Raw genomic sequence first — 27268 nt, forward strand, 5'->3', positions numbered from 1 at the left:
AAAGAGACAACTTAAATGAATGTATAAAAGTGTTGCATATTAAATGAATGAGCAAAAGTATGTATACATGTGTTATATAAGTATTGTCATCGTTTGCATAAATACTGTCATTGTTGTATTAATATACTGTCATTGTTGTACTAATTACTGTCATTGTTGCCCATACGTAATACTATGTTTGACTTTTCAACTCTTGAGCGGAAATTACAATTTTACCCCGGGTATGGGGTAATTGTGTCGCTGGTTACCAGCGATGTAGCATCCCTCTACGTAATATGCTGATGCTCTCAACGCATTGTTCGGGAGTGGTCTCACAAGTCACGACCATATTTTAGTGGGGCCGGCATCCTGTAACTATACGGAGTACTCTATTATATAATCCCACCCCAAATTGTCAACAAAAAAAATAATCCCACCCAACGTACCATATTTTAGATAATTAGTTTACTCTATATTTTTTTTTTTCCGTTGAAGGATACTCTATTATATTACTTACCCCTGACTTACATATTTGTGGTTTTAATTTTTCTATGTATTTCAAGTACGTTATGTCGTTAATATCGAGTACATTAGTATTTTATGGGTATTGATAAATTGAATATTATCGAGTACGTTATGTCGTCAAAATACTTGGCTCGAATTCAGTAGGCGTTAGTAAGTGATATATGTGTTATTATTTCCACATATTACAACTATGAATTAAATGATGAAAATAATGTTACTAATCGTTAATATTACTAGAATTCTTAAATACGGAGTACGTTGGGTGGTCCATCTGACCCAACTAAAATATCATCAACCGACTTATAAAAATTGCATCCCTGACAGAAATTCCTTGATGGCACAATTCTTTGATCCTCTTGGTTGGTCCTCTTTTCCCTTTAATGTCATCAGAGTTATAGAGAATTGATGACATCATTACTTTGCTTCACCAAAGCTGTCAAAAGCAAAGCTAAATTTACGCCTCAATATCACCGGTTGTCGGATTTACGTATTTAATAATCAATAATTTTTCTTTTAATAACTTTTTAATAATTAATTAGGGATCTTTTGGTAATTTTGTTTTCTGCATAAAGAAAATCTTTTCTGCATTAAGTAACTTATAGGGTTATTTAGTAATTTTATTGATTTTAACAATAATCAGTATTATATTAGTAGTTAATTAGGTTAAAATTAATAAAATAATGCTATTTTAGAGAGATTATATATTACTAATGCTATTTTAAAGAAAATGGCAATAATTTTGTGATCAATGAGAATTTGCAAAAGTATTCCTACCATAAAGAATTAAAAAAAAAAAAAGGAGCGATTTCCGTCAATATTGCACAAAGATAAGTTAATTCCCAAAATACGTTACTTTTCTTGTTAATTCCCACCATACCGTCCACGTCAGCACAGTGAACCGGCCTTTTTTTTAAAAAATAAGCAGAGCAAAACCGCTATCTCAGATAGCGGTTCATGGGGGTTAACCGCTATCTGAGATAGCGGTTAATGTTTAATGAACCGCTATCTGAGATAGCGGTTTACCCCTTGCTCTCCCATACCTCCCAGTAAGCAAATTCAAAAAATCAAAAAAAAAAAAAAAAACCCCGCTCTCTGTTTCTCTCTCCGTCGTCCCGCTCACTGATCTCTCTCCACCGCCCGGGTCGCCGGTGGTGACCTTCGTCTTCGCCCTCCCTCAGGCCTCCTCACCCGCCGTCGAGCCTCCTCACCCACAACGAATTCTCACCCTTCGTGATCATTTTTCTCACCGTTCTCCGTCGCTCCTCCGTTTCGAGGATTGCTCCTAAGCCCTAGGTCGACCGTCGGACCTCTTCCTCAACACCACCGGACGTCGAGGTTCCTCATCAGCCACCAACGCCGTCGAGCTTCTTTCTCACCCACCACCGGCCGTCGGTGGTTCTACATCAGGTAAACCCTAATATTTTATTTTGAATTAATATATTCGAATTTAATTATTAATTCAGTAATATTTGTTGCTATGTTTAGGTTTGTTTGATGATGTTATTAGGAATATCATGCTTAGGTTTGTTTGATGGGTTTATGATCATGATTACCATGAATTGTAATTTTTTTTATTGTTAATGTATTTCTAACCGCTAACTGAGATAGCGATGTTATGAATCATATTATGTTAAAATGATTATCCTGTGGTTTTTATGTTTTTGAATTGTTTATCGCTTAAAAGTACTCTTAAAAGTCCTATCTTTGATTCGTTTTAAGCTCTTGAGTTTTTCAATTTGAAATTTTAGTCTTTTGACGTGTGATTTTACGATTTCTAATAAACTTCTTTTTCAGGTCTCATGGAGCCGACGATCCATCCCGGCCCACGTGATACTTCGGTTTTGACGTTGCAGGCGGAGCATAGGAGTGAGGATGTTTGGGGAGGGGGTATGGACAGGATTTTGACGTGTCGGGAGCACGTGCTTGGTTTAGGAGAGTGGGTGATACATGATCGAGTCTTGGAGTTTGTTAGATTAGCAGGGTTCTATGGTGTACATAGATTGGTTGGTGGTGGATTAGCCTTAGATAGGTCTTTGATCACAGCATTGATTGAGAGATGGAGATAGGAGACGCACACTTTTCATTTGGCTGTTGGTGAGGCTACTATTACTCTGCAGGATGTCGCTGTTTTGTTGGGGCTCAGAGTTCATGGGGCTCCTGTCACAGGGGATGGTACTGGGGTGTGGTCAGCTTTAGTCGAGGAGTTGTTAGGGATACGACCAGAGCCTGGTGATGATGGAAAACCTGTTCTCCAGGGTTAATCATTGAGGATGACTTGGTTGAGGCGACACTTCAGTCAGGGCCCCCCTGATGACGCTGCTGATATTGTTTATGAGAGGTTTAGCCGAGCATATATTCTTGCACTTATGGGGTCCATTTTGTTGGCTGATAAGAGCGGTGATGTCGTGCAGCTCGTCTACTTGCCATTGATTCGCGACTTGCGTAGAGCTGGGACATACAGCTGGGGGAGTGCGACCCTTGCTTATTTGTATCGACAGATGTGTCGAGCCGCTCGTAGACGATCCCGTGACATTGGTGGTCCACTTATACTTCTGCAGTTATGGTCATGGGAGCATATTCACATTGGTCGTCCGAGGATTTGGAGAGTTCGCGATGCTCCACCTCCTGACCCAGAGCATCCTATTGAGGTCGACGATCCATCTATTCTTGGTACTCAGCATCAGCGTGGAGTGGACCCCTTAGCATGCAGGTAACTAATTTGTTTAACTACTCATTACTACTTCGATAAATCAAGTAATTTGTTAACACTTTACTTTACTTGTTTTGTTAGTTGGCTTAGGGTTCACTTTTCATGTGGCCATACAGCTAGTGGACTCTCTTTCTTTAGGGATGCACTTGACCATCAAAAGGAGACACAGGTATTTAATATCTCACCTTACTAATTACTCAAATGCTTCTTTTGTTTCAAGTTAGGTCAACTTTGGTCAATTTTTGTCAATGTAGGTGCATTAAAGTCAACTAGGTCAACTTTGGTCTAAATTGTCAATTTAAGTCAACTTTGGTCTAAATTGTCAATTTAAGTCAACTTTGGTCTAAATTGTGATTAATTCAAGTTAAAAGCATAAAATGACCTAAATTCAACTAAAATAGCATAAATTGACCTAAATTCAACTAAAATTGCCTAAATTCAATTAGTTAGGTCAACTTTGGTCAATTTAAGTCAACTTTGATAAACTTTGGTCTAAATTGTGATTAATTCAACTAAAAAAGCATAAAATGACCTAAATTCAACTAAAATAGCATAAATTGACCTAAATTCAACTAAAATTGCCTAAATTCAACTAGTTAGGTCAACTTCGGTCAATTTAAGTCAACATTGGTCAACTTTGGTCTAAATTGTGATTACTTCAACTAGTTAGGTCAACTTAGGTCAATTAAGTCAACGAACGTCAATTTGAGCTCCCTCGATTCTACTTAGATAAAGTTATGTTAATTTAGGTTAATTTAGGTAAATTTGTGCTATTTTTGTCGTAAATAGCCTACATTCACCAAAAATTGTCTAAAAATTCCCTTAATTCACCAAAAATTGCCTAAAAAGGCTAAAATCGCATAAAATAGCTTCAATTCACCTTAATTAGCCTAAATCCACCAAACATAGCCTAAAAAGGCCTAAACTAGCTTAAATTCACCTAACATAGTCTAGAATAGCTTGGATTCACCTAAAATAGGCTAAATTAGCTTAAATTCACCTAAAATGGCATATAATAGCTTAAATTCACCAAAGATTGCCTAAAATGGCCTAAAATCGCCTTAAATAGCTTCAATTTACCTTAATTAGCCTAAATCCACCAAATATAGCCTAAATACACCTAAACACGCTTAAGTTCACCTAACATAGTCTATAATAGCTTAAAATCACATAATGTAGTTTAAAAAGGCTTAAATTCACCTAGAATTGTCCAAAATAGCCTAAAATTGCTTAATTTCACCTAAAATTGCCTAAATACTCACTTTTTACTTATTGTAGATGACTTGGCAGCCATATTCAGAGACGGTACTTGGTTTACTACCCGAGATTTGTAGATGTGATAGAGATATATGGCGCTCAGTTGTACCGTTGATTTGCTTTGACATTGTTGAGTACCACTACCCAAATCGAGTGATGCGTCAGTTTGGATTGGAACAGTCAGTTCCCGTTGCGTGTGACACGAGTGTTGATCTTCATAATGTGGATCGACGGCATAAAAACAAGAAGTTTGAAGAGATGCATCGCAAATATGTGGAGGAGTGGCGTGATCGTGAGAGTCGGATTGTTCAAGGCACTCCTTTTGCCGGTCATCGTGAGAGGATGAAGGAGTATATGGATTGGTATTGTAGCATCACGAGACTCCTCATTACTCCTGTTACACGATCACCCCCCACCACTCATTATCAGCCGTCTTCCTCTGATATTTTTTTGGTAAATTAATCCTTGTTCCATTTTCATGTATAATGTTTATATTCATAACTAATGTTGAATTCTAATTATTGTTTCACATTCTTTTTTGTAGTCACATGCATTGGCTGATCTTGCCTCAAGATGCACTCGAGCTGTGGATTCTGCGTTAGAGTTACCTCCCAGTTTGGCCCTTCCTCTCACTCTTGATACGTTACGCAATTTGAGTTCCTCTTGCATTGAGACCTTATCAAGAGTGGGGCAAGAACATATCCTCCAACAATATGATTTAGCCTCGTCTCAGTGTACACCCGACACCTCCACCTCACATGTTTCTCGAGGGCGTGGTTTTCGACCACCACGTGCACGCCCTCCACCACTTACTCCTCCTCTACGCCTTCCAGCACTTATTTCTCCACGCCCTCCACCACCACCTTCTCCACGCCCTCCACCACCACCTTCTCCACGCCCTCCACCTCTTACTCCTCCTGCATCTCCGCCAGCATCACAAGTTATTTCATCTCCTCCTTTGCAGCTTCTCACTTACCGGCGACAAAAGGGTTGCTCTCCTAGTCAACGTCCCGAGCCAATTGTCGAGGAGGATGAGTCCTCATTTTCATCGTCCGAGCATTCAAAGAAACAACGTAGAACTTAGATTTGAGCTACATTAGAAATTTTGTGTAATCTTTTGTTCTTTTTGCTAGTATTGGAACTTTTAAAACTTTTAGAAACTCATGTGTCATTATTGGAACGATTGAACTTTTGGAAATTTTTTGTTTGCACTCTTCTATTTTGTTGCATAAGTGTTATGGTTTGGTTGGTTGGTATGATTTGTGGAGGTTGTTGGAGTTGGATTATAGACGTTGGAGTTGGATTATAGACGTTGTTGGAGATCTTGGATTTGTTTACAGGTTGTTGGAGTTGGACTATTTGGCAGAAGATCTCAGCCCATTTTCTGGCTGAACACTGGAAACTGCAAGCTTTGATGCAGGGGGCATTATGAACCGCTATCTGAGATAGCGATTTGGTTTTGAACTAAACCGCTATCTCAGAATGCGGTTAAGTAGTATAAACCGCATTCTGAGATAGCGGTTTAGTTCTAAACCAAACCGCTATCTCAGATAGCGGTTTAGTGTTGAACCGGAAAAAAAAAATTAGTTTTCTCTCTCCCTTGCTGACGTGGACGGTATGGTGGGAATTAACAAGAAAAGTAACGTGTTTTGGGAATTAACTTATCTTTGTGCAATATTGACGGAAATCGCTCAAAAAAAAGCTTGGCTATAAAAAAAAAAACAAAAAACCGCCTTTGGAGAGATAAATCGTTTCGAGTTTCGACCCCCCACAGTCCCACCAATCTCCCTTTCTACTGACCATTTCAATTGAGAACACAAGTGTTTCAGTGCGTGTGAACGCAAACCTTAAAGATTAGGCAGCAATGGCGAGAATAGCTAGAACTCATCAATGGCGCCCTGCCCTATCTGGTCTACATACGCCATTCAAATCCTCATTTCTCAGCACTGACCCGTCTCTCAGTCGTTGTTGCTTTACCAACTATGTAATCCTCGGTAGAAGGAGCTTATCTTCTTCAGCACTCAAAGTTTCTATGAGCTTGAGAGCTGGCATTGTTGGTCTCCCTAATGTTGGAAAATCCACTCTTTTCAATGCTGTGGTAAGCCAGTTTTTCTCTTTCATTTACTCTCAATTCTGTTTTTTGGTTCTGTCTGTAAGGTGTTTGATCAAATGACAACATTGAGAAATGCCTCAAAATTTGTTTGTTTTTTGAATCTCTGAGATAAATTTTTTGTTCATTACCTTAATGATTGTGGGTAGCTGTTGCTTGTTATTATTTGGTCCATGGAAGCTCATTTGATCGAGTTGTTGAGTGTTATGTTTGTACAGTGTTGTATATTGTTATTGATAAATGCTATATGACCCAATAAAGTTGGGGTTGATGTTTATTGGCTATGGAAGCTTCAGGCTGTTTCGCCTGCCTTGAGTTTAGACTTGGACTATGTTGGTCCATTTGAAATCTTTCTATTTTGTAAGGGAAGTGTACAATTAAAGTGGAATGACTTGAAATAGAAAGCAAGGCAGTAAGCTGCGAATAAGCTAGCAATGTACATGGTATGAATAGTTTGTAGTGGTTAGAACTTAGAAGGCTTCTACTATAGAGGCGGAAGTGAATATTGTTTCTGTTATGAGCCCTTTGAAGTTTGATATGCTGGTAATACTAGGCCTCTGGTCAAGTTCTTTAATCAAACTACTTTAATGAGAGCTAGGGAATGCATTACCAAGCACATTGATGAAGGTTATCTTACCATTTCATTGTTAAATCCTTTTCTATAACCTTACTCTCACTCAAGACCGTAGGGCATAGGCCTTACAACAACAAACAAGAACAAAAATACAACTAATTACAAGCTTTCGCCCCATTCTCTATCAATCAGAGACACTTTCCTGCCCAAAATATAACTTGTTCTTCCCTTCACTGCAGACTTGATCTCTGAAACAACTGCTCCCTCTGCCGAAACCCGAATTCGAAAGAGCTTAATTTCTTACATGACACAACTTGTAAAAGTTGTTATTACAGCAGAAATAGCAACATTTCTCCAAAAAGAAGATATCTTTTAGTTTTTCTACAATCCATCTTAGTACAAGATAGAAGTTATTAGTCACAACTCCAATACCCAGCCAGTTCTTGATGTTCCGGACGTACAACTACTGTATTCACAGCTAAAGAACTTATGTGTTTCCTATTACTGTTACAAGTAGCACAAATTTCTTTACCACTTCGTTCGTGTCCTGCTCTTTTTGTTAACATGTGGCTATCATTATTTTAGTTGCTATCTGGAATGTCATACAAGGTTAAGATGGTTTCTTTCTGTGGCGTCAACTTATGTCTATTTGTCTTACCATTTGCAGGTTCTTAAAAATGAACCACTTAGCCTTAGATTGTAGTTTTTAGTTTAGAACTAACGGAAGTGGAAATTCGATTAGTTATAGTAGGTGATTAGTCTTAGTTCTCCAAAAACAGATGGCTTTTGTATTCTTAATTGTTCTATCTCAAATTTCACGCTGGGCGCTCACATTTGTTTTTTAGCTTCCCCAAAAGCCCTGTTTGCGATCACGGTCCTTCTTTAAGTATACGGAATCTTCAATTCTTTAGTTTGTTTGATGAATTCTTTGATTAACAGTAAGGAGACTAAGGTTCAATGCCAAAGTAGTGTTACACTTCAACTATGACGTTGATGCTGCAAATGTTGTAAAATTTGAACTTTCTTTGTTGGTTTTGTTTCTTCTCAACTGTCTTATTAAGTAAAGTACATCTTTGCAGGTTGAAAATGGGAAGGCGCAAGCTGCTAATTTTCCTTTTTGCACAATAGAGCCAAACGTAGGAACTGTTGCTGTTCCAGACCCAAGATTGCAGGTGCTTTCCGATTTAAGCAAATCTCAGAAAATGGTTCCAGCATCTGTAGAATTTGTGGATATTGCTGGACTTGTGAAGGGGGCCAGTCAGGGAGAGGTTTGACCATTTAATTTCTTTCAAAGTGTATATTTTCTTTTATTTCCTTCTTTTCCATTTTTCCTGTTAGGTTGCAAGAATACTAATGTTTCTGTATTCTGATAACGTTCTAACTGCAGGGATTAGGTAATAAGTTCTTATCTCATATTCGCGAAGTCGACTCCCTACTTCAGGTGCTTATTATTTATATTACTGAAGTTCAATTATATCATGAATCTAAATGGATGCATAGAAAATTAGTGATCGTTTCATGCCACCTTCCAAAACTCCCAACTTACATCACTGATTTAGAGAAATGTGTAGTCATTTTTTCAGTGTCTAATGTCCATGTATGTGTGTGTGATGTGTATTCTTCTAATCTTTTATGTTCATGCTTTCGAGATTGTGATCAACATGTACATCTGTTATGTTTCATAATGCTTAGTGTATATAGCATTTTGATGAAAGTTAGGGTCTATGGCTGGAGAGTAGCAGCTTCTTTTGTTTTCCATAGTGGATGGCACTTCATGTAAGGACCAAGGAGAGTGGCTATAATGCCAAATTCTTCTCTTAGTCTATGTAGCGTTGATTACTTGATTGCAATCAACAGCTGTAATACTTTAAATTTGAGAAAAACCGTTCTTGCTTTTTAAAATATCAGAGGAAGAAAAAAGGACGAAATTGTGGGTCAAGTAAAAAGTGCTTCTCATATGAACTGACTGGCTAGGTTATTGGAGTTGTTTGTTGGGATAGTTAAACAGAATGTAAGTTATAGGATGACCTATGACTAAGTGACAAAAGAAGCTGATTTCATGTCATTCTTGCCTCCCATTCTTTTCAATAAAAAGCAAATGTTAGGTGTCCATCACACATGACGTAGCCCATTTATGTTCTTAGTAGTCTTTCACCAAAACCTTATTAAACTTTCTTGCAGTTTCATCCTCTCTATTTATTGTAAGTTCTATGTTGACTATGCATTCGGATCACAGCTTACCCCCTCTCCCTATCCAATTCTGCAATATTGAATCTGTGTATGTTACTTCAAAATTAGATCATACACAGTACTACGTCTTTTGAGGTTGTCAGGTTTAGTTAAATTTTTGTGTTTCACTATAAAAAAGAAATAATAAAGTTGTCGTCTAGGATTTCCTGTTGACCCAGTTCTACATTAGAAAAAAAAAATTGGTTGTAGGGATGTTATAAAGTCAAGACGTGGGGATGTAGTAGTGGAGTAGAGAAGTCAAGAGTGTATGGTAAAGTATCAAATAAATAAAATTTAATGTAGGTGTTAGTACATGGGCAGTTTTTCTTAAATTGCATTGAAAATTCTGAGCTTAGACAATTAAGATTAGTAGTGTGAATTGCCGTCCATTATATATTTTTCAACAAATCTAAGTTTAAGTATCTGGAACCGTCTGAAACTTTTTCAAAGAATTTCCCATCTTTTATGTTTATTGATGGAAGTTCTTCAAGTGCACCTAGCATAGCAAGTTAGGAATTGTCTTTGAAAATGATCATTCAGTTTTTAGGTTATGAAACTTATGACAGGCAGCCAGTTCTCAAGATTCCTGCTGACTGGGTTCAAGAATGGCTTATATGTGCACAACTTTGTCCTAATTCAACATCTCTGCAACTTGAATTAATCACTGGGCAGTTTCTTAAAATGTACTTGAGATGAAATGAAAAGTTGCATTTACTTAGCGTGTCATGTCAGTGCATTGTTGAGAGTAATGCTACAATTAGTCATGGGTTAGTCGCCCATAATTTAAAAGACATGATTAGGTTATGCATTTTTTAATGTGTATTAGTGGGTCTTAAGCTTCCTTTTATGTTGACTTACTGGTTAGTGGATTATTCCACTTTCTAGTATGGTTCTAAGTTTTAGTGATATAGTGTGTTTTATGAGCCTATTAAGGCTTTGATGTAGTATTTGATTATCTGAGAATGAATAATAATGTTGTTATTTTTGTTGCAAATGTTCTTCTTTCTTACTTACTATATCTTTGTTAATACAGTTATTGAAATGAATATACCATCTAGGTCGCTGATAGTTTCCTCCATTACTCCACACTTGTGCTAATATTTAATACAGCATCTACATTGTTTCTTATGAAACTGTGAAGAGTTTGCATCTAGGGTATAGTATGTTTTTACTAAGTGTCTGGAACTCTTGACCGACATGAAACTATGCCTACTCTTTGGCACAAGCGTACAACTATAAAGATGATAGTGGGGCATAATAGCTGATGGTTCTCATATTCTATCATATAAATCCACTGCAACATATTTCAAAGGTCTCTTTATATATTGGGTTAAGGAACAGTCTCATGATGCTTGGATTATATGCAGATTTAAAAGAAGTGTAGCTACAACGGCAAATAATTTTAATAGCATCTCTATAAACTTTTCAAATTTTATCATACTTTTCAAATCTTATCATGCAACGGCTTGGATTACATGCTTGGAACAGTCTCTATAAACTACATGTGTTGTATATGTAAAAAATCATAATGTGGGGTTGGTTGAGTATTGTAGGCTTTGGAGTTGGGTTTCTACAAACCCTTTTCTCCTTTTCTAGCTGGAAAAAATGTACTTCTGTAGTTACAGGCCTTTTAATGTAATAAAGAAATGATCTGTTGTTGAAGGGATAATCCTGCTCATAATAAAGGTTTTTATCCTTGCATTTTGCAATTCCCATTAGGTCTACATAAAAAGCTAAACCTGTTTGAAGTTAAGAATTTATGTTGGTCGTAGGAATCATAATATAACTTCATTGCAACTCTGGAACCTCTTGTACAGCTGTACCAATTAATTTATCGGTTGCATCACTTGCATGGTTGACTGTTTCAGTCTTTTTCTTGTGAAGTGTTAGTCATTGCAAAGTTTTATGCTATAACTCCTCTGAGCTGTAAGTTTCAAATTATGGTACTCATCTAATTGTTGCCAAACTTAAACTTCATGTTTTCATAATTACTGACAACAAAGGGATTCTTTACTCTTTTCTATTAATCATAGTTCTGCATTTCTGATTGATTCAGGTTGTACGATGTTTTGATGATAATGATATAATTCACGTAAATGGAAAAGTTGATCCTAAGTCTGACATCGATGTCATCAATCTAGAGTTAATCTTCTCAGATCTGGATCAGGTACCTTGTTGATGCTGGTATATTTCGTCTAGACCTTTAAAGCAAATTTATGTCATTTACTAGATACTACTTTTAGGGCTACATACTGTTTTTGTTTGTAAGGAGGAAAAGTGGAAAAGTGATTTCCCTACCTTTCAAATGGAAAATGTTTTCCACCCTTAAGAGAGTTATTGAAAATTTGTTTTACCCCCTTGCCATAACAAACAATGTAGAATTACTGAAAATTGGAAAATCATTTTCCGCGAAAACATTTTACACCAAACCAAACACTCCCTAACATCAGAAATTTTGTTCTATTTTTATGTTGTCTTATCAACAACATACATCCTCTACTTTTTTAGTTGTACTATTTCTCTTTTGACATTCCATATCGACGTGCACTTTTGAACTTAAAAATCTTTAGTTTTATATTTAAAAAAAAAAATAGGAGTTGATATTTGAATAAACTACACCGTGGCGAATCTCCCAATATCACACATGATAATATGTATTTTTATATATTAAGTAGTAAAACGTGGTCAAAGTTCTGAAAGTTTGACCATGAAAAGGGAAACGGTGCAACAACAAAAAAACAGAGGAAGTGTCCTTTTATTCTTACGGTCAATTAGCCTATACAATCCTAAATATGCATAAAATGATAGTGGGATTTTCCCGGGTTAAGTCTTAAAATCCAAAAAAATATTGGAAATGGAACTGAAGTTTTTTAAAATTTTGGAACCTTAGCTGGAAAAGACAGGGTAGGTTTCAAGCTTAAAAAACGAAATCCATGCTGGTTGATGCTGGTTACCTAGACTTTTTGCTCCCCACTAACCATGCACCTCACTGTAGCTCCATTAGCTCTAATAAGGTTTTTTCCTAGAGGGGGCAAATGGGTTGCAGGTCAATTTTTATGAGGTCATTTAGGTGATGATACATTCAATTAGGTTTGCTTTGGATATTCCAGTCTACTGTCACTTAACTTATTATCATTATTCAATCAATAGGCTTGGGGTTGAGTTTTTTCATGTCAGTTCTTTGCGTTTGAATCGTGTAATACACAGATTAGTGTTTTAGGTCTACTCTTGATTAGGTCTTGTAGGTGTTTGAGGGAGAGAGGGGTGGTTGTAAGGGAATTAAGACTTTAGCTTACACAATCTCGCTCACACATTTTGATGAGGCTCTTTAGCTTAATTTCTACTAATGCAAAAAGGTTGATCCATGAAGACTCTTGATCTGATGGGATTTTCAGTTGTTGCTTTTGGTGTTTATGTTGAATCCGACCTCTTCAACTTGCTTTTTATTGTTTAACTAATTTACAAATTGTGGATATAACATAAGATGACCCAGACCTGTAACTAGGTAAAAAGTGCAAAAATATGTTGGATCTAACTGGTGTCTCTGGATGTTGAATCATATTGTGAATGCAGATGGAAAAAAGGTTGGATAAACTTAAAAAAAGCAAGGCAAAGGATTCACAAACTAAAGCAAAGGTAACAAAAGTTGGTATTACATCAGTACATTATGAAAATGAGAAAATGCTTTTAGTTTGATCATAATTGCTCTACTTTTTGGCACCTTCAGGAGGAAGCAGAAAGATCTGCTCTGGAAAGGATCCAACAGGTGCTTATGGATGGAAAACCAGCACGATCAGTTGCCTTATCAGATGTTGAGAAGGAAGCTGTTAAGCATCTTTGTTTGCTTACAATGAAACCAGTAATTTATGTTGCAAATGTAGCAGAGTCTGAAGTAGCTGATCCTGGAAATAATCCATATGTCCAACAAGTAACAGAACTTGCATCAGAGTTGCAATCAGAAGTGGTGACTGTCTCAGCACAGGTTCAATAAACCATTGCACAAGCACCTCTAATTTGATCATATTTTCCATGCTCATAGAGATTTTAGTTTGATGACAGATCTTTAACGTTCTTAGGCCTTAGTTGGAACTGGTACTTTATGTTTATTTATTCCCTCAAGTAAAAAATTCATATAGTTTAAAACTTTGTTTCATTATTTTCTCTCTCCCACCGTCATAATCAAACCACTTCCTCCATCTTTGTAACTGCGGCATGTCCTCTTGGCACGCATTTTATGTAAGATATAGAAAAGGTAAACAGACAAATAAATCTAAATAACTAAACACCAATATTCAGTGGTGTTGACGAGCTAAACTACGACTAAAGCTTGAAGCTTGTCGAGCATGAAAAATTGTGCTCCACTTGAGCTCAAGACTCTTACGAAGTTACAAGCGAGCTTGACTCGGTCAGAGGCTTCTAAATTTTACCCGTTTTAAAATGTTCCCCCTTATTTCTTGCCTTTCATAGACTAAAATTTAATAAAATCTTCAAAATACATGTTAAGAAAAAATTTATTTACATAAATTCCCTTCGAATTCTCTATTAACTTTTTCTTGCTTGCTTATCTGAACTTTGCTACTTAGATTATGGGTTTAGCACATTCACAATCATTGAAACTTTGCGATTCTGGTATTAACTAGCATGGAAGGTATTTGCAGGTTGAGGCAGAACTTACAGAGCTTCCGTCTGAGGATAGAGTAGAGTATATGAAGTCTCTTGGAGTCAGTGAAAGTGGTCTGGGAAACCTTATTAGAGCAACATATAGAATTTTGGGGTTGCAGACATATTTTACTTCCGGAGAGAAGGTGATGCAGATTATTATGGTTTTTCAAATAACGTTTAGGTTCAGCATTTGTCACTAAATTCGATAATCCTTTTCATGCAGGAAACAAAAGCTTGGACAATACTCGCAGGTTAGATTTTTGGTTCTTACTTGATCTTTCTACTTATGGAAATAAATTTAAAAGGTTAATGTTTTCCAAATAAATGTAACAAATGGATGTATTTGTTTTTATTTGGAAGTGTGTGTGTGTGTGTGGGGGGGGGGGGGGGGGGGGGGTTGAAGGGGGTAGAGGGGTGGGTGGGGGAGTGGGTTGGTAGGTTGACGGTAAGGTGGTTCCAATAGGCGGTAACATTGTATTTGGCTTCTGTTAAGATCCTAAGATGTCCTGTAAAATGGGTTGTCCCATGGGACATACAGTTAAACTTCATCAAAAGAATCTTATGAACAGCGCATTTTAAGAGAAAGGAAGTAAAGATGAATATGAGTGTTGTCAGAAAAGAAAACAAAAGCAGCTGCCTTTGCATCTGATCTTACCCCAATACCAACCGAAGACCTGTAAAAGCAAAGGGAAGATGGGATACTATAGAGATGAATTTGAAAGGACTCACTAAACAACATCAGCTCTGACTATATCTCCCCAGACATTATGTTGAATTCATGATTGCTAAAATACTTAATGCCAAAGAGAAGATGGTCTCTTCACCCGAAAACCTCGATCTTAGCTGATCTGATCTTATGATTCTCTTTTAAATTTATTGGTCTTTTTGAGAAATTATTGACCCTAATCATTCATTCATTATCATTACCCCATTGCCTCAAAGAGGCTCCCGCAAGAAGTAGGGTAAGGGGGGTCGGACGTACGCAACCTTACCCTTGCAATTGCAGAGAAGTTGTTTCCAATTGACCCAAAAGCGATAACGGGACGACAACGGGACGACCATCTTCTACTTCATGGAAAGGAAGCGAAAAGATTTTAAGAGCCATTTTGATTTAGTCCATTACATCCCACAGCCAAAAGAACAAATGAATCTTTGGCTCCATCGGAAATGGACAAAATTATTGACCCTAATCTGAACTTATTTTAGTTGTGAGTTGAACACAATAGTCCTTATATGAATTTATTGGCCCTTATCAGAATATGTTCCTGAAGCTTATTTTTCAAGGTGAAAAGAACATAGCCTTATTCTACCCTCTTAAGTCAACAGAGGGTCTTCTGTCCTTCTAAATGGGTCACTTATCTTTGGAGGTCTTTCCAATGACATGATTTCAGAATGAGGACAACCTAGGGTCTAGGGATGCATCCTGTGGATTACGGTCCTTAAAGGATGGAATGCCCGGGTAAGGAAGCTCAATGCTCTATCTTATTGGTGTCAAGAAGTTATTCCGCCTATCAATTTGTTTCCTCGACTGTTAGGCTAGAATCCCTCTCAAGGCCTGATGCATGCTAAGACTATTCATCAAAAATCTCTATTATAATTTATAAACAAGTAACGGAGTGTCATATTTAAATTCCAGATTAAAAGTACCTAAAAGTATGTTGGTATCCTTACAGGCAAATAGTCCTTGCATCATCTTTTGTGAGAGAAACAGAAAGGACAAGGGAAGACAACCATTCTGCATTTTTACTAGTATTCTATCGAGTGTTTGTTGTGACTTGTGAGCATCAGACACAACACCAGATTTCACAACCAGAAGAAAGAAAATTTAACAGAAAAGAGATGGGAACAAGTAAAATTACGAATAAAGGAATAAAAGAAATAGGAACTAAGAGTTTTTCATCTGTCTTCTAAGTTGATGTACTGACGTTTATGCATTAGGAATCAGAATCAGTTAACAAGTTATGAGCCTTCAAAAGGTTATGGTAACATTTTAACAATGGCTCTTTGCTAGAGATATTCCTGGGTGAAATTTATAGCTATTATTGTTTTCATCTTTGTGATTGCATAGTGTTCGCATATGAAATTATCAAGTTGTTGCGTCGTATACCAGGCCAATTTTTCCATTTTGGTTTATAACTAATTTGTTCTCTGAGCAATGGCCGTCTTATTTTCTAGGGATGACTGCCCCTCAAGCTGCAGGAGTTATCCATTCTGACTTTGAGAAAGGTTTTATCCGTGCTGAGACGGTAAGCACTTATAACAGATTTTTTATCTCAAGGGAAGTTTGCTTTGCATATGAAACTATGTTCAGAAATAATTAAAGGTTAGATCCCTCTCTAAAGAAACTAATTTGGGGAAGATGGTAGTACAATGCAGTGAACCTGGATTTATATTCAGCTAAGCACGGAATCCTGTGGTAATAGCCATTGACTGTAGTTTTTTATTGCAGGGGTGATTTCCTTTTCTTGTTAATATTCTACTGTATATGACTTAGTCATGGTTTTTTTTTTCTTTTTTCTCCACTAATTTCTGAAATTATAAAGTTAAAGCAAGTGTCAGTCCAGCTGAATTTTCTTCCCGGTGAATGTATTGATTAAAGACCACTTTTGGAAAACAAAAGTGTTTTCTCAGTGAGCATTTTAGAGAGTTCGTGTTTGTCTCTTTCATTAGTGTATAAGAAGGGACTTAAACCGCTCCAGTGGAATTAGCTAATTTGGTGTCTTTGGTTTCACCTATGTCAAAAGTTGTTGATTCATTTTTCCTTACATGCCTAGTCAAATCATTCAAATGCAATGTTTGCCCCTAAATAAAGTTTTTTTATTTTTATTTTGATTGGGTTCACATGATAAAAACTGTCACAACTGAAAATTGTACTTTACATCGTGCTTTGAGTTTTATGGTACTACCTATCTTCCGTGTCAAGGTCTATCACATATCTTGTATTCTCATCTTATTATTCTTCTTCAGGTAGCTTATGACGATTTTGTTGCTGCTGGTTCACTTGCAGCTGCACGGGAGAGAGGAGTGGTAAGTACATGTCTTTGAACAAAGAAATTTGATATCTGGCTTTCTGGATTTTACCACTCGTTTTTAATGCTTCTTTTCATGCAACAAGTTCCATAAACTAGGTCAGAAAGAGCACTTGTGTTCTAAAACTCTCCGACACTTGGAAATACAGAATATTTTAAAAACTTGGTGGAAACTGGAAACATACTGCTCTTCGTTAATGTTGCCTCGTTTCACTCTCACTCGTAGTGCCAGTGTAAATGCACGTACATATGAATAACACTCTTTGGGAAAACACACATATATGCTTGTCTTTTACCAATGCACATAGCATCAGGAACAGAGAGAACTTCAAGCCAGCTTGCATCTAATGAAGATTTAAACTATGGCTTCCATCTTTAGCAACATGTATAAGTGGTCAACTTTGTCCTATAGCTTTTGAGGTCCAGTCCAGGTAAACTGAAATATCCCATATTGATCTTAATTTTAAAGGAATTATAATATTATTTTTTTCAAAATATATTGAGTTTCACACATAAAATCCGTACTTGAATGTATACCGATATTTTATCAGGAAAAAAAACATGTAAATGTATACCTATAGATGTTGTAGCTTGTGAATCTGTTGCTGATGTTTCGCATCAAACTGTCTCAACTACAGTGATCTGTTACACCATCTTGCCTTAGTAGCAATTCCCAACTGCTTAGATCTTAATCGAGTGTTTGAATACTTTCTCCATCAATAATGGTTGATTGGGCGGGGTTTTCTTTCAAATTCTTGATGGTGAGTGATGATTCTAATTGGTTTTTATTGGTTCTATATATTGCAGTTGAAGTCTGAAGGGAAGGAATATGTTGTACAAGAAGGAGATGTCATGTTGTTTCGCTTTAATGTTTGACGACTTTGATTCAACTCATTCAAGTACTGCCAGAGTAAAAGGGTTTGCTACCTTCCAGTTACAGCAGCAATAGTAGCCTACAGTATACTATATACGAAGTATTTCAATCAGGACATTCTTCAACTATGGGAGCCTGGCCTCAAAAGAGAGGTAGATTCATGTTAAGGATATCACCAAATTTTGTCAAAGATGCAAATACTCCTGTCATTCGTTATGCACTTGTTTCGTTATTCAATGTGTAAAGTTAGAGATCAATGAAAAACTGATAAAACAAAGCGAGTACCATCGCTTTGTTGCATGCTGTAAGATGAACAATAATAGTCTATAAATAATGGAACTAGTATCATTCTTTTACATTCTTCTTTTCTCTTGCTTTTAGCAATATAACATGTATTCGATATATTCTGATGCGGATCACATGGAAACAGAAAGAGGGATTACATAAAATAAACAACAAAGAACATATCCACCACCACCAGTGGCGGAGCCAAGATTTTTTTTTCGGGGTGTCGGCAGTTGCGTTCCCAGGACTTTTAGTGTGTTGTGTCTGGTTATTTTCCACTACACACAATATATTACTTAAAAAAAGGTAGCGTCCTAAAAACTCTAAGAGACCAGTTATTTCTAAAGACTGGTCTCTTAGGATTATCCCTCGTAATAGAATATTTTGAGTATACCCTAAGAGATCGGTTCTATACAATAACAGGTCTGTTTTCTCTCACTAAGTTATTTTTTTCCCTTTTTGTTTGGGGGGTCGGTGGACCCCCTTGCGCCGACTTGGCTCCGTACTGACTACCACACAAAAAAAACAAAAAAAAACAATCGATGAGTTAACTTCTTAGAGAAACATCAGTAGTTTGATAAGAGGTCTACCTTACAATTTCTAAATAATTAGAAGGAGAACCAATGCTGAAAATGTAAGCTTATAACTTGGGGAAAACTTGTAGCTTTGTAGAACTACTTTATTATTTTTCACAAATTGCATGCAACAATTAGTTTAAGGTGATTGGTGTTGTAGTTCAAATGCAATGGAATTGAGAACCTTTTGGAGTTTGGTGCCCCTTTGTTTCCGGACTTCTCTCCTTTGGTAAAATTTCCCACACCAATAGGGGAGCAACAAAGTTTCTTTTCACTTGTTATTATCTTACGGATATTTTGACATTTACCATCTTTTAAGTTTCAAGTTTTTGTAACTATTACTTTATCTTATTCCCGTGTTTGATCTCTTCCATCCCTGCCCTGCTCGTTGTCATCAAGTGTAATTTCGTATTTATCACCTTAATTATATGAACTTTTTTATATTCACTATTTCACCACTTCTTAACAGATTTCATCAAACTTTCCGTCCATATGGGCCCAACTTAACTAACTCTTTAATTGGAAACCTAATGAAAAGGAAGAAAATTGAATGAGTTGGTTAAGTGCAGCCTACATAGACGAAAAATTAGACTAAATAAGTTAAAAAGTGGTAAATAAGAAACTTTCATAAAATTTAAGCGGTAAATATGAAATTACATTTTATAAGGTGGTCAAAACAAAAACCTGAAACTTAAAAGGTGGTAAATATGAAAATCAGAAATAAAAAAATCATTTTCTTGATGTAACAATTTTATTTAAACTAAAATAAAATAAGATATTCTGAAGGATATCACTAAAAATTATTATGTGCATTCAGGTGCACCGTAGACCCGTCAGTATTTTTACATTCATTGGTGATCGCTCTTACATTTGCACCATACTTCTTTTCTTCCGCATCTGATAACTCGAAACTCTCAGCATCTCCTTGCGTGTTGGTTTCCACTTTTCTGTAGGCTCACCATTCCAAAAAATCTGCAAAAAAGGTTGGTGATATTCGACCAAGACAAGGCCTATATCTGAGAGCTTGAACTGGGCTTGGATGAAAGAGTAGCAGAGTCAATGACTTGGCTTTGGGGTGGTTTCTCCGTGGACAATGCCACCTTAAATCGTTTTTTTATTCTTCATCACACGAAAACCATTCCTTTAGCTATTACATTTCAAAAGCTCCATAAGCTTCGGGGAAAGGAAATGTGTTCAAGCAAGAGGTATGATTGGTGGTGCATGTACAGATGTACTCAATTTTAATCTAAAATCGTAGTCATTGCAATAGAATTGAGTGAGAAATATGAAGACATGTTTAAATATGCGAAAATTATATTATTTTTACATTTATGATAGTTTGGGATGTCCTAGATTTAATGATTTTAGTTATAGAAAAAGCTAATCTCATCTTTGGGCAAATGTTAAAGCATCGGTTATTTAGGAACAAATGGAGTAAAATTGTTCCTAAATAATTTTTAAAAATGATATATAATTAATTATTATAAAAAAAAACAGAAATATGCATTTAAATAAAATCCATTTATCATATTGTTGAATGTAATTGAACTTTCCTAAAAGTTTGTATTGAACTTTTTACAATTATACAAAACACCTTGTATCCCCGGGTAAAGATATTCATATACATAAATCACTCTTTTAGAATTCACTTCCTATCAATTAGCTAACAACCGAAATGTACTCTAGTACTCCTAGTAATTAACAAGATAATACGGAGTAATATCAAGAATATTAGCAAAAATGACCGTTTTCCATTTTTTGTGTGTCAGATTTGGCGGAACCAATCAAATCTTTTTTGTAGAAGAATTCTAAACCTAGCACTAATAATTTGCTTGGGGTCCAAGGAAATTACCCCCATAAATAATAGGAAAAATAACCTCAAAATCAATCACCCCATAAAATTATGCAATTAGTAGGTCCACCAATTCTCCGAGGATGTCTTTTATCACTATCCCTTCCTGCCGGAAAACCACCAATTCCTCCCACAAAACCGCCTTTAACAATCCCTCAAAACCCTTGTGCCCAATTCTTCTTTGCTGTAAACCCGGAAACACCACCGGAAACCCTGATAAGTTTGCTAAAAAAGTCTTGGGAGTATGATCATTTAACCACATTAAAACTCATATGTTACCTAAAAGTGTCCTATACTGAAGGGTTTTATGTAGCAGCCATTTGGCTTCACAAAAACCACCCATTAACCCTTGCTTGTAATCTGAGGGAATTCGCTAGTATCGGGTCATTGAGGGATTTTCCTGAGATCTTGCATAGGCTTGTCAATGAAGATGGGAATGCAGAGAATGAGAAGATGAAGATAGCAAAGAGAGCGGTGTGTAAATATGTACAGGATCCAACTTACCGCTTCCTCCATGAACGCGTATCTGATCTCTTTGCAGATCTCTTACGATCAGATATCGTAACACATCAGTCTGGCGGTGCCGGTGCCGGTGCCGATACACTGAGCTTTGCAGCAAGAGATTGCCCGTCGCTTGGTTCCTCACGTGACAGGCACACGCTATTGTGCGAGAGCATTGCCAAGAAGGTTTTTCCTCGGGAATCAGACCTGAATTATCATGGCATTGAAGATGTTCATTATGCTTATCGGGTTCGGGATAGACTAAGGAAAGAGGTTCTAGGACCGCTAAGAAGGGTATTAGAAAAAGAAATGCAAGAAAAAAAGCAAGTTCAAGTCCAAGATTGTACCTTGATGTTTATGAAGAAGGCGTACTTGAAGATGTTGAAGATGTTGAAGATGAAAGACACTGCAAATGCAAGCAAGCTGCAGGAATATTACCAGATAATACTGTCAATGATTCTTAAGGCTAATGGTAAAAAACTGAGGTGTTTCCCTTCAACTCCGTTTAGTGTAATAGCTTCTTTACAAGAAAGAACATTGGAGTGAAAGAGGTAGAATGGAAGAATATGGTGGAATTGTTTTCCACTGCAGGGAAACTGAGGAATTCCCTTGCTGTTTGTGACATCTCTGACAAGATGAAACAGACTACTGAAAAGGTCTGCATCTCAATGGGGCTATTGATTTCTGAACTAAGCAACGAATCGTGGAAGGGAACTGTTTATGGGTTCCACGAATCGCCGAAACTTTGCAAGATTGAAGGGGAAGATCTTCAATCTAAGGTAAATTTCATGAAACAGCTTAAGTGCACTGACAAGGTGAATATTGAAACTATACTTAATCAAGTATTGCAGGTAGCTGTTGCAAAAAAGCTTAATAAGCAAGATATGGTTGAAAGAGTTTTTGTTTTCACTAATAAGGAATTCAGGAAGGCAGTTAACAACAGTTGGGGATGGAATTACAGAGCTGTTTGGGAAAATTACCAGAAGTTTGGGTATGATCAGGTACCTGAGGTTGTGTTCTGGAACATTGAAGGCTGCAATGATAGTCCACCCACAACCAGGGCTGCTTTCTATAACAGATTGCTGACAATTAATGGTTTCTCAAGAAGATTGTTTGCCTTCTTCCTGGATGATATCGCTGTCAGGAGATCTGCGGAAATCAAGTCAGTCACAACAGCAGAGGATGTAATGAGAATAACCCTTTCAGGAAAGGAATACCAAAACCTTGCTGTACTTGACTGATGTAAAATGCATATTATATATGAATAACAAAACTGTTTCAGAATTCACAAAACTGTAGCAGATATACAGTATTTATGCCTAAAGACAACTTTCAAAAAAATATCACAAAATGGTGTAGGTTGAAGGAATTAAAATCAATCAACACAGCCTCCATAGTTAGCATCTGTAGGCTTTTTGCCTTGAACTCCAAAACTTCCTTGAAATATATTAGACCATTGATAACTCACAAAAATGAAAGCCATTCAAGTCTTGAACTCCAAAACTGCCAGATAAAAGCTTGAATCATCAACATATTCCTTCAACACAAATGAATAATTAGATGCAACGTTCTCCAAAGTCATCTTCTCGGGTAAGTTAGAGACAATGACATTAGGGTATTGTTGTCGTTGCTGCTCTAATGCCTGCTTTCCTTGGAGATGACTGATCACCACTCTTGCACCTGCAAATGCAATGACATCATAAGGAGCATTTTAGGACTTGTTCTGTGATTAAAAATAGGTCTGTTTAGCTTGTGCCAAGTTTCACTGAGAATTTTGCATTAAAATTTTAAAAAAACGAATCAGCATAAGAGATTAGATGACTGAAATTTACCTGGTGAACAGCGACCGGCAAGTGTTTTGAAGATCTCATCAAGTTGAAAGGGTAAACCAGGCAAGAAATAAAGGAAAACAACATCCAAGGGGTCCCACTTTTCAGGTACAAAAATGAATTCTCCTTGCCAACACTTAACTTTGTCATGCTTCTCTTTGATGCATGCAAGTGATAGGAGGGACTCATGAACAATGAGCAGAATTTGGCATGGAGAAGACTCAACCAACCGATCAACAAATTCTTCTGAACCTATAGAAACCAGGACCTTTGAGGTCTTCACCACATTTCCAGCAGAGATAATTCGGTCAGTCTTGTTGTCATGTTCTTCCCTGGAACTTGTGCTACTGTATTCAAGGAACGACCAATCTTTCTCAACTAAATCATCAAAATTCATAACAGCAACAACCCCTTCTTCTGATGGAGTTGTAGCACGAACTAATGAGTGGCGAATGGATGAAAGTCCAACAGAGTGACGAGGGTAACTGCATTGGCTATGAGAATACTGGTGGAGGCAATTAGAACGGAGTCTTAATCTATTAGAAAGTGGAGGTTGTTGGTGAGCTGATGAGCACAAGAAAGATGACAGAGAATTCATGATGACAACGTTACTACAAATCTTTTTTCAAATGGGATATGGACAGGTTAATTAATGATAAAAGACAAACATCTATCAGCTTCATCCCAGCATATCCACTGTATTTCCATCTTCTCGATTTATCACCCCTACAACCACAGAAATATTCTTGTTAACATTCTTGTATTGACAAGTATCCCAATTCCTGTGTTTTTTCAATATCCCTCAATGAAAATTCTGGTTTAAGATTGTACATTTAAGTAATCCGCAAGATGATAAGAGATAATCAGAGCATGATATCAACTGAGAGCATGATTCATATGAAAGGTGTAATATTCTGTCAATTTTCTCGTTTAGGTTCTAAGATAGTAAGATTAGAGTGGGCAAGGACACCGGTGAAAGAATTAGAGGAAATTATATCCAACAGTTCCTTGTTGACACTCGGAATACGTAGTTCTTTGAAGTTTGAATAGTAGTATAAGTTAAGAGGCTAATCAGACATGGTTTGCCGAAAAACAACCAGAATCAAGAATAATTCTTCTTCCAGGAGGAGAAATTAACCATGGACTCGCAAGATCAAGAAACAGTCTACTAATTCTTTTTCTGTGACCAAAAATGTAAAAGATACCGCTACTAACATACGGAAACTGATTTCCCTCTTCTTCTTACACAAGTAACTGCTCATAATGACCATTTCCAAGGTACCCAAAAGCTGAAAAGCAGAAGAATGAGGTATGATTTCTCTACATAAACAATTAATTGGGGAAAAAAAGACCAAAACCCGGTCTGGGTATCTTTGGGTTTTGGACGACCAGAAACAAAAATATAATTTCACAACATATACTGATCCGTAGTTATTTTCAGGCCGGGATCAGCTTGTGACACAGTCAGATCCAGGTGCAAAATTTTTTTTTTTTGTGTAGAATAAAGCTTTTTACTAATAACTAAAGCATTAAAGTACAATTCCCAAAAATACAACATCACAAACCAACCAGGCCAACGAAAAACAAAGCTCGAGCAGAGCTGGTTCACCACAATAGAACATAATTTAGTATCTTTTTTGTTCTGATTACTGACTTCCCAATTAGGGGGATAGAAAAATTAAATCAATAAAAGATTGAGCAACAGTAAATGATAGTAATGCAATATTGATGCAGGTGCCCTGCAGCAAGGGATTGAGTTACTGGGAAAAAAAATTGTGACGAAATAACTGAGCTCAAATAAATGCTAGCAAAAGCGTGACCTACTTGGAGATGTGTCAGGGACAATCAGAGAAACACCCTCACTGGAAGCAGCAAGTTGAGCTCCAGACTTAGCAACCAGTAAAGCACCTGTAGAGAGATCAAGTCAATATCAGTTATTGCTTCTAAGAACAAAAGGTGCAGGAGTACAAATGCAATAATGGTGCTCGTGTTGACATACTAGCCTAATTTGTTGTATCTTATCAGAGTTGATTAACATAGACCATAACAAAATAGCTAAATAGCATGGCTGTTCCATGAAAATGGAGCGCTTTCATACAAAGAAGCGCAGCCGCACATTTCTCTGGCTCCCATCATGTAAGGAGGTTTCACAATTGTAGCTCAAGATTTTTGTAATTCTTTTTCCAAGAGGAGAAATTAACCATGGACTCACAAGACCAAGAAACAGTCTATTAATTCCCTTTCTGTGACCAAAAATGTAAAAGGTACCGCTAGAAACATACGAAAATGATTTTGGCACACCTCTACGTGAGTAATGAGTAGAGCGAAAAAAAAATGTGCTCTTATAGTTGGTTTTCCAAGATCACTTCCCATAACATAATGTTAGGAAATTAACGAAATTTATGTCAAATAACGAGAACACGAGTTGGAGTGTTGGAGTCAAAATTAGATAGTTTATTACTTGCCAAAACAAATCATAAGAGATTGATGTCAATAAATTCTACATGGTGACCTTGTGGTATTGAAAATTTCACTAGGTACAACTCTATTCTGGGATTTTCTGTAGTGACCTCATAGTATTGAATATATCATTAAGGTCATAAGGTGCCCTTATTAGTGTTTTATACAACAAACCCGACCATTTAACAATTGATTTTCAACTTTCTCTCCATTCCTTCAATATCGCACCATGGTATTGCATATATCATTAAGGTCATAAGGTTCCCTTATTAGTGTTTTATACAACAAACCCGACCATTTAACAATTAATTTTCAACTTTCTCTCCTTTCCTTCCATATCGCACCATGGTTGACTTTTACTTCTCCATTCTTTAATAAGTATGAATCACAAAAAACTACCAAAATCATAGTGCAAATAGTGTAAAAAACTAAATGGTGCGATATTTAAAAAACGGAAGTACTTAAATTACTAATCTACCCATAATTAACAACTAACTTTGGTTATGCATCAACATCAACTCTAATAGTAAGTCCAGTAGTCAGGACTTTTTCAGACGACTACCGCAAGCTATGAGAACCATCGGCGACTGCCAACGACTAACCTGCACAACCTTTGCACAGCTTTGCCCCACCCGTGCGCAACCTGTCTCTCCAACCCGAAATCAGTCGCGCAGCTTTGTCCAAATCTGCACCCATAAAAATGGTATCAATTGCAGTACCCAATTCCAAAAACGCCATATTCTTTAATGAATGGGAATGCAACAAAAAAAACTTGCGAAATTAACATAAACAAATAGTACTTAAGATTTCCTTTCAAATTTTCCGATTAAGTGTGTAGCAGAGGTCAATATTCCCTACTAATGGTGTACCCAATTTAGATAAACCAAATCAAATTTACCCCACAACCCAAAAAAATAACATTAATTTCTCGTTTTGAAGGAGATAGAATTGGATTATTGGAGTCAAAATGAAGTAGTACAAACCTTGAAAAATGAATTAGAGCCGAGAGTTCGAAGAGAAACTGAAGAAGATGAAGAAGACTGAAGAATTAAAGATGGAGATGGATTGTACGGTGACTATGGTTCTAGCATGGTAGAGGAGATGGGTTTAGATTAAGTATGAGGGTAGGTTAGTAAATCATTTATTGAAACATTAGTCAGTTCCATTCTATTCGACTTATTTTGTCTGAACTCATATTATCTAAACATATGAAATATAATTTAAATTTATATTATCTGAAGTTAACTATATTTATCTAAACTTATTTAAACTTAACTGGACTTATTTGAACTTGTTTTACATGGAGAAAAAAACTTGCTTTGCGTCAAATAAACTTATCTATGTGTGAAAAATGAAAATGTCTAAAAAAAGGCAAATTTGGAAAAATAAAAAATTATAATCCAAATTTTACGAGAAAAGAACTTATATAATTTATTTGTGAAATCACAGCTTAATGTATATCTTTTTTGCGAAAGACAACCTAAGGGAAGTTTCTGGCATTGATTGAGCTTTTCCGGCCATTCACTTGCACGTGAGCAACACGTGTGGCATTATTTTGCTACATTTTCAACGAAACGCATTGTTAAAGTGATGTTTATTTCGGTAGTGTTCAATTTTGATATATTATGTCTTGTTTAATAGAAGTTGTTTCGTTTCCACTAAACATGCTCGTTTTCACAAGTTAACATGTAAAATGAAGCCACACGTGCTGCTCATGTGCAAGCCAATGGCCGGAAAAGCTCAGTCAATGCCTGAAACTTCCCTTTGTTTGTCATTCGCAAAAAAAATTACACTAAGGTGTGATTTTACAAAAAAAA

At 36.5% G+C, this 27268-nt stretch overlaps 3 protein-coding genes across 3 annotated transcripts; 2 read left to right on the top strand and 1 right to left on the bottom strand.

Moving 5' to 3' along the window:
- The first annotated feature begins 6221 nt into the window (after positions 1 to 6221).
- Positions 6222 to 18305, top strand: LOC110805469 (uncharacterized). Its single transcript, XM_022011078.2, has 11 exons — positions 6222 to 6569; positions 8235 to 8423; positions 8543 to 8596; positions 11441 to 11551; positions 12958 to 13020; positions 13112 to 13366; positions 14043 to 14189; positions 14270 to 14297; positions 16222 to 16292; positions 17014 to 17073; positions 17883 to 18305. Exons 1-11 carry the CDS (start codon positions 6336 to 6338, stop codon positions 17949 to 17951), a joined length of 1281 nt encoding a protein of 426 aa, XP_021866770.2. The 5' UTR covers positions 6222 to 6335; the 3' UTR covers positions 17952 to 18305.
- A 2407-nt stretch (positions 18306 to 20712) lies between these two features.
- Positions 20713 to 21708, top strand: LOC110805471 (uncharacterized). The gene has a single exon (XM_022011081.2). The coding sequence runs from the start codon at positions 20713 to 20715 to the stop codon at positions 21706 to 21708; it is 996 nt and encodes a 331-aa protein (XP_021866773.2).
- Positions 21709 to 22400: 692 nt separating this feature from the next.
- Positions 22401 to 26574, bottom strand: LOC110805473 (uncharacterized). Its single transcript, XM_022011084.2, has 5 exons — positions 26435 to 26574; positions 26054 to 26137; positions 24816 to 24899; positions 22995 to 23717; positions 22401 to 22842 (listed from the first exon to the last, which is right to left on the bottom strand). Exons 4-5 carry the CDS (start codon positions 23587 to 23589, stop codon positions 22646 to 22648), a joined length of 792 nt encoding a protein of 263 aa, XP_021866776.2. The 5' UTR covers positions 23590 to 23717; positions 24816 to 24899; positions 26054 to 26137; positions 26435 to 26574; the 3' UTR covers positions 22401 to 22645.
- Between the last annotated feature and the right edge of the window lie 694 nt (positions 26575 to 27268).

The sequence above is a fragment of the Spinacia oleracea genome, chromosome 1 (genome assembly GCF_020520425.1).
Source record: "Spinacia oleracea cultivar Varoflay chromosome 1, BTI_SOV_V1, whole genome shotgun sequence".
NCBI lineage: Eukaryota > Viridiplantae > Streptophyta > Magnoliopsida > Caryophyllales > Amaranthaceae > Spinacia > Spinacia oleracea.

Bases quoted from the DNA above. Each gene is read 5' to 3' on its own strand.
- LOC110805469 (XM_022011078.2), top strand. From the start codon at position 6,336: ATGGCGAGAATAGCTAGAACTCATCAATGGCGCCCTGCCCTATCTGGT. The intron at 6,570-8,234 runs GTAAGCCAGTTT...ACATCTTTGCAG, and splicing joins CCACTCTTTTCAATGCTGTG to GTTGAAAATGGGAAGGCGCA. The intron at 14,298-16,221 runs GTTAGATTTTTG...CTTATTTTCTAG, and splicing joins AGCTTGGACAATACTCGCAG to GGATGACTGCCCCTCAAGCT.
- LOC110805471 (XM_022011081.2), top strand. From the start codon at position 20,713: ATGCAATTAGTAGGTCCACCAATTCTCCGAGGATGTCTTTTATCACTA.
- LOC110805473 (XM_022011084.2), bottom strand. From the start codon at position 23,589: ATGAATTCTCTGTCATCTTTCTTGTGCTCATCAGCTCACCAACAACCT. The intron at 22,843-22,994 runs GTAAATTTCAGT...TTGCATTTGCAG, and splicing joins TGCCGGTCGCTGTTCACCAG to GTGCAAGAGTGGTGATCAGT.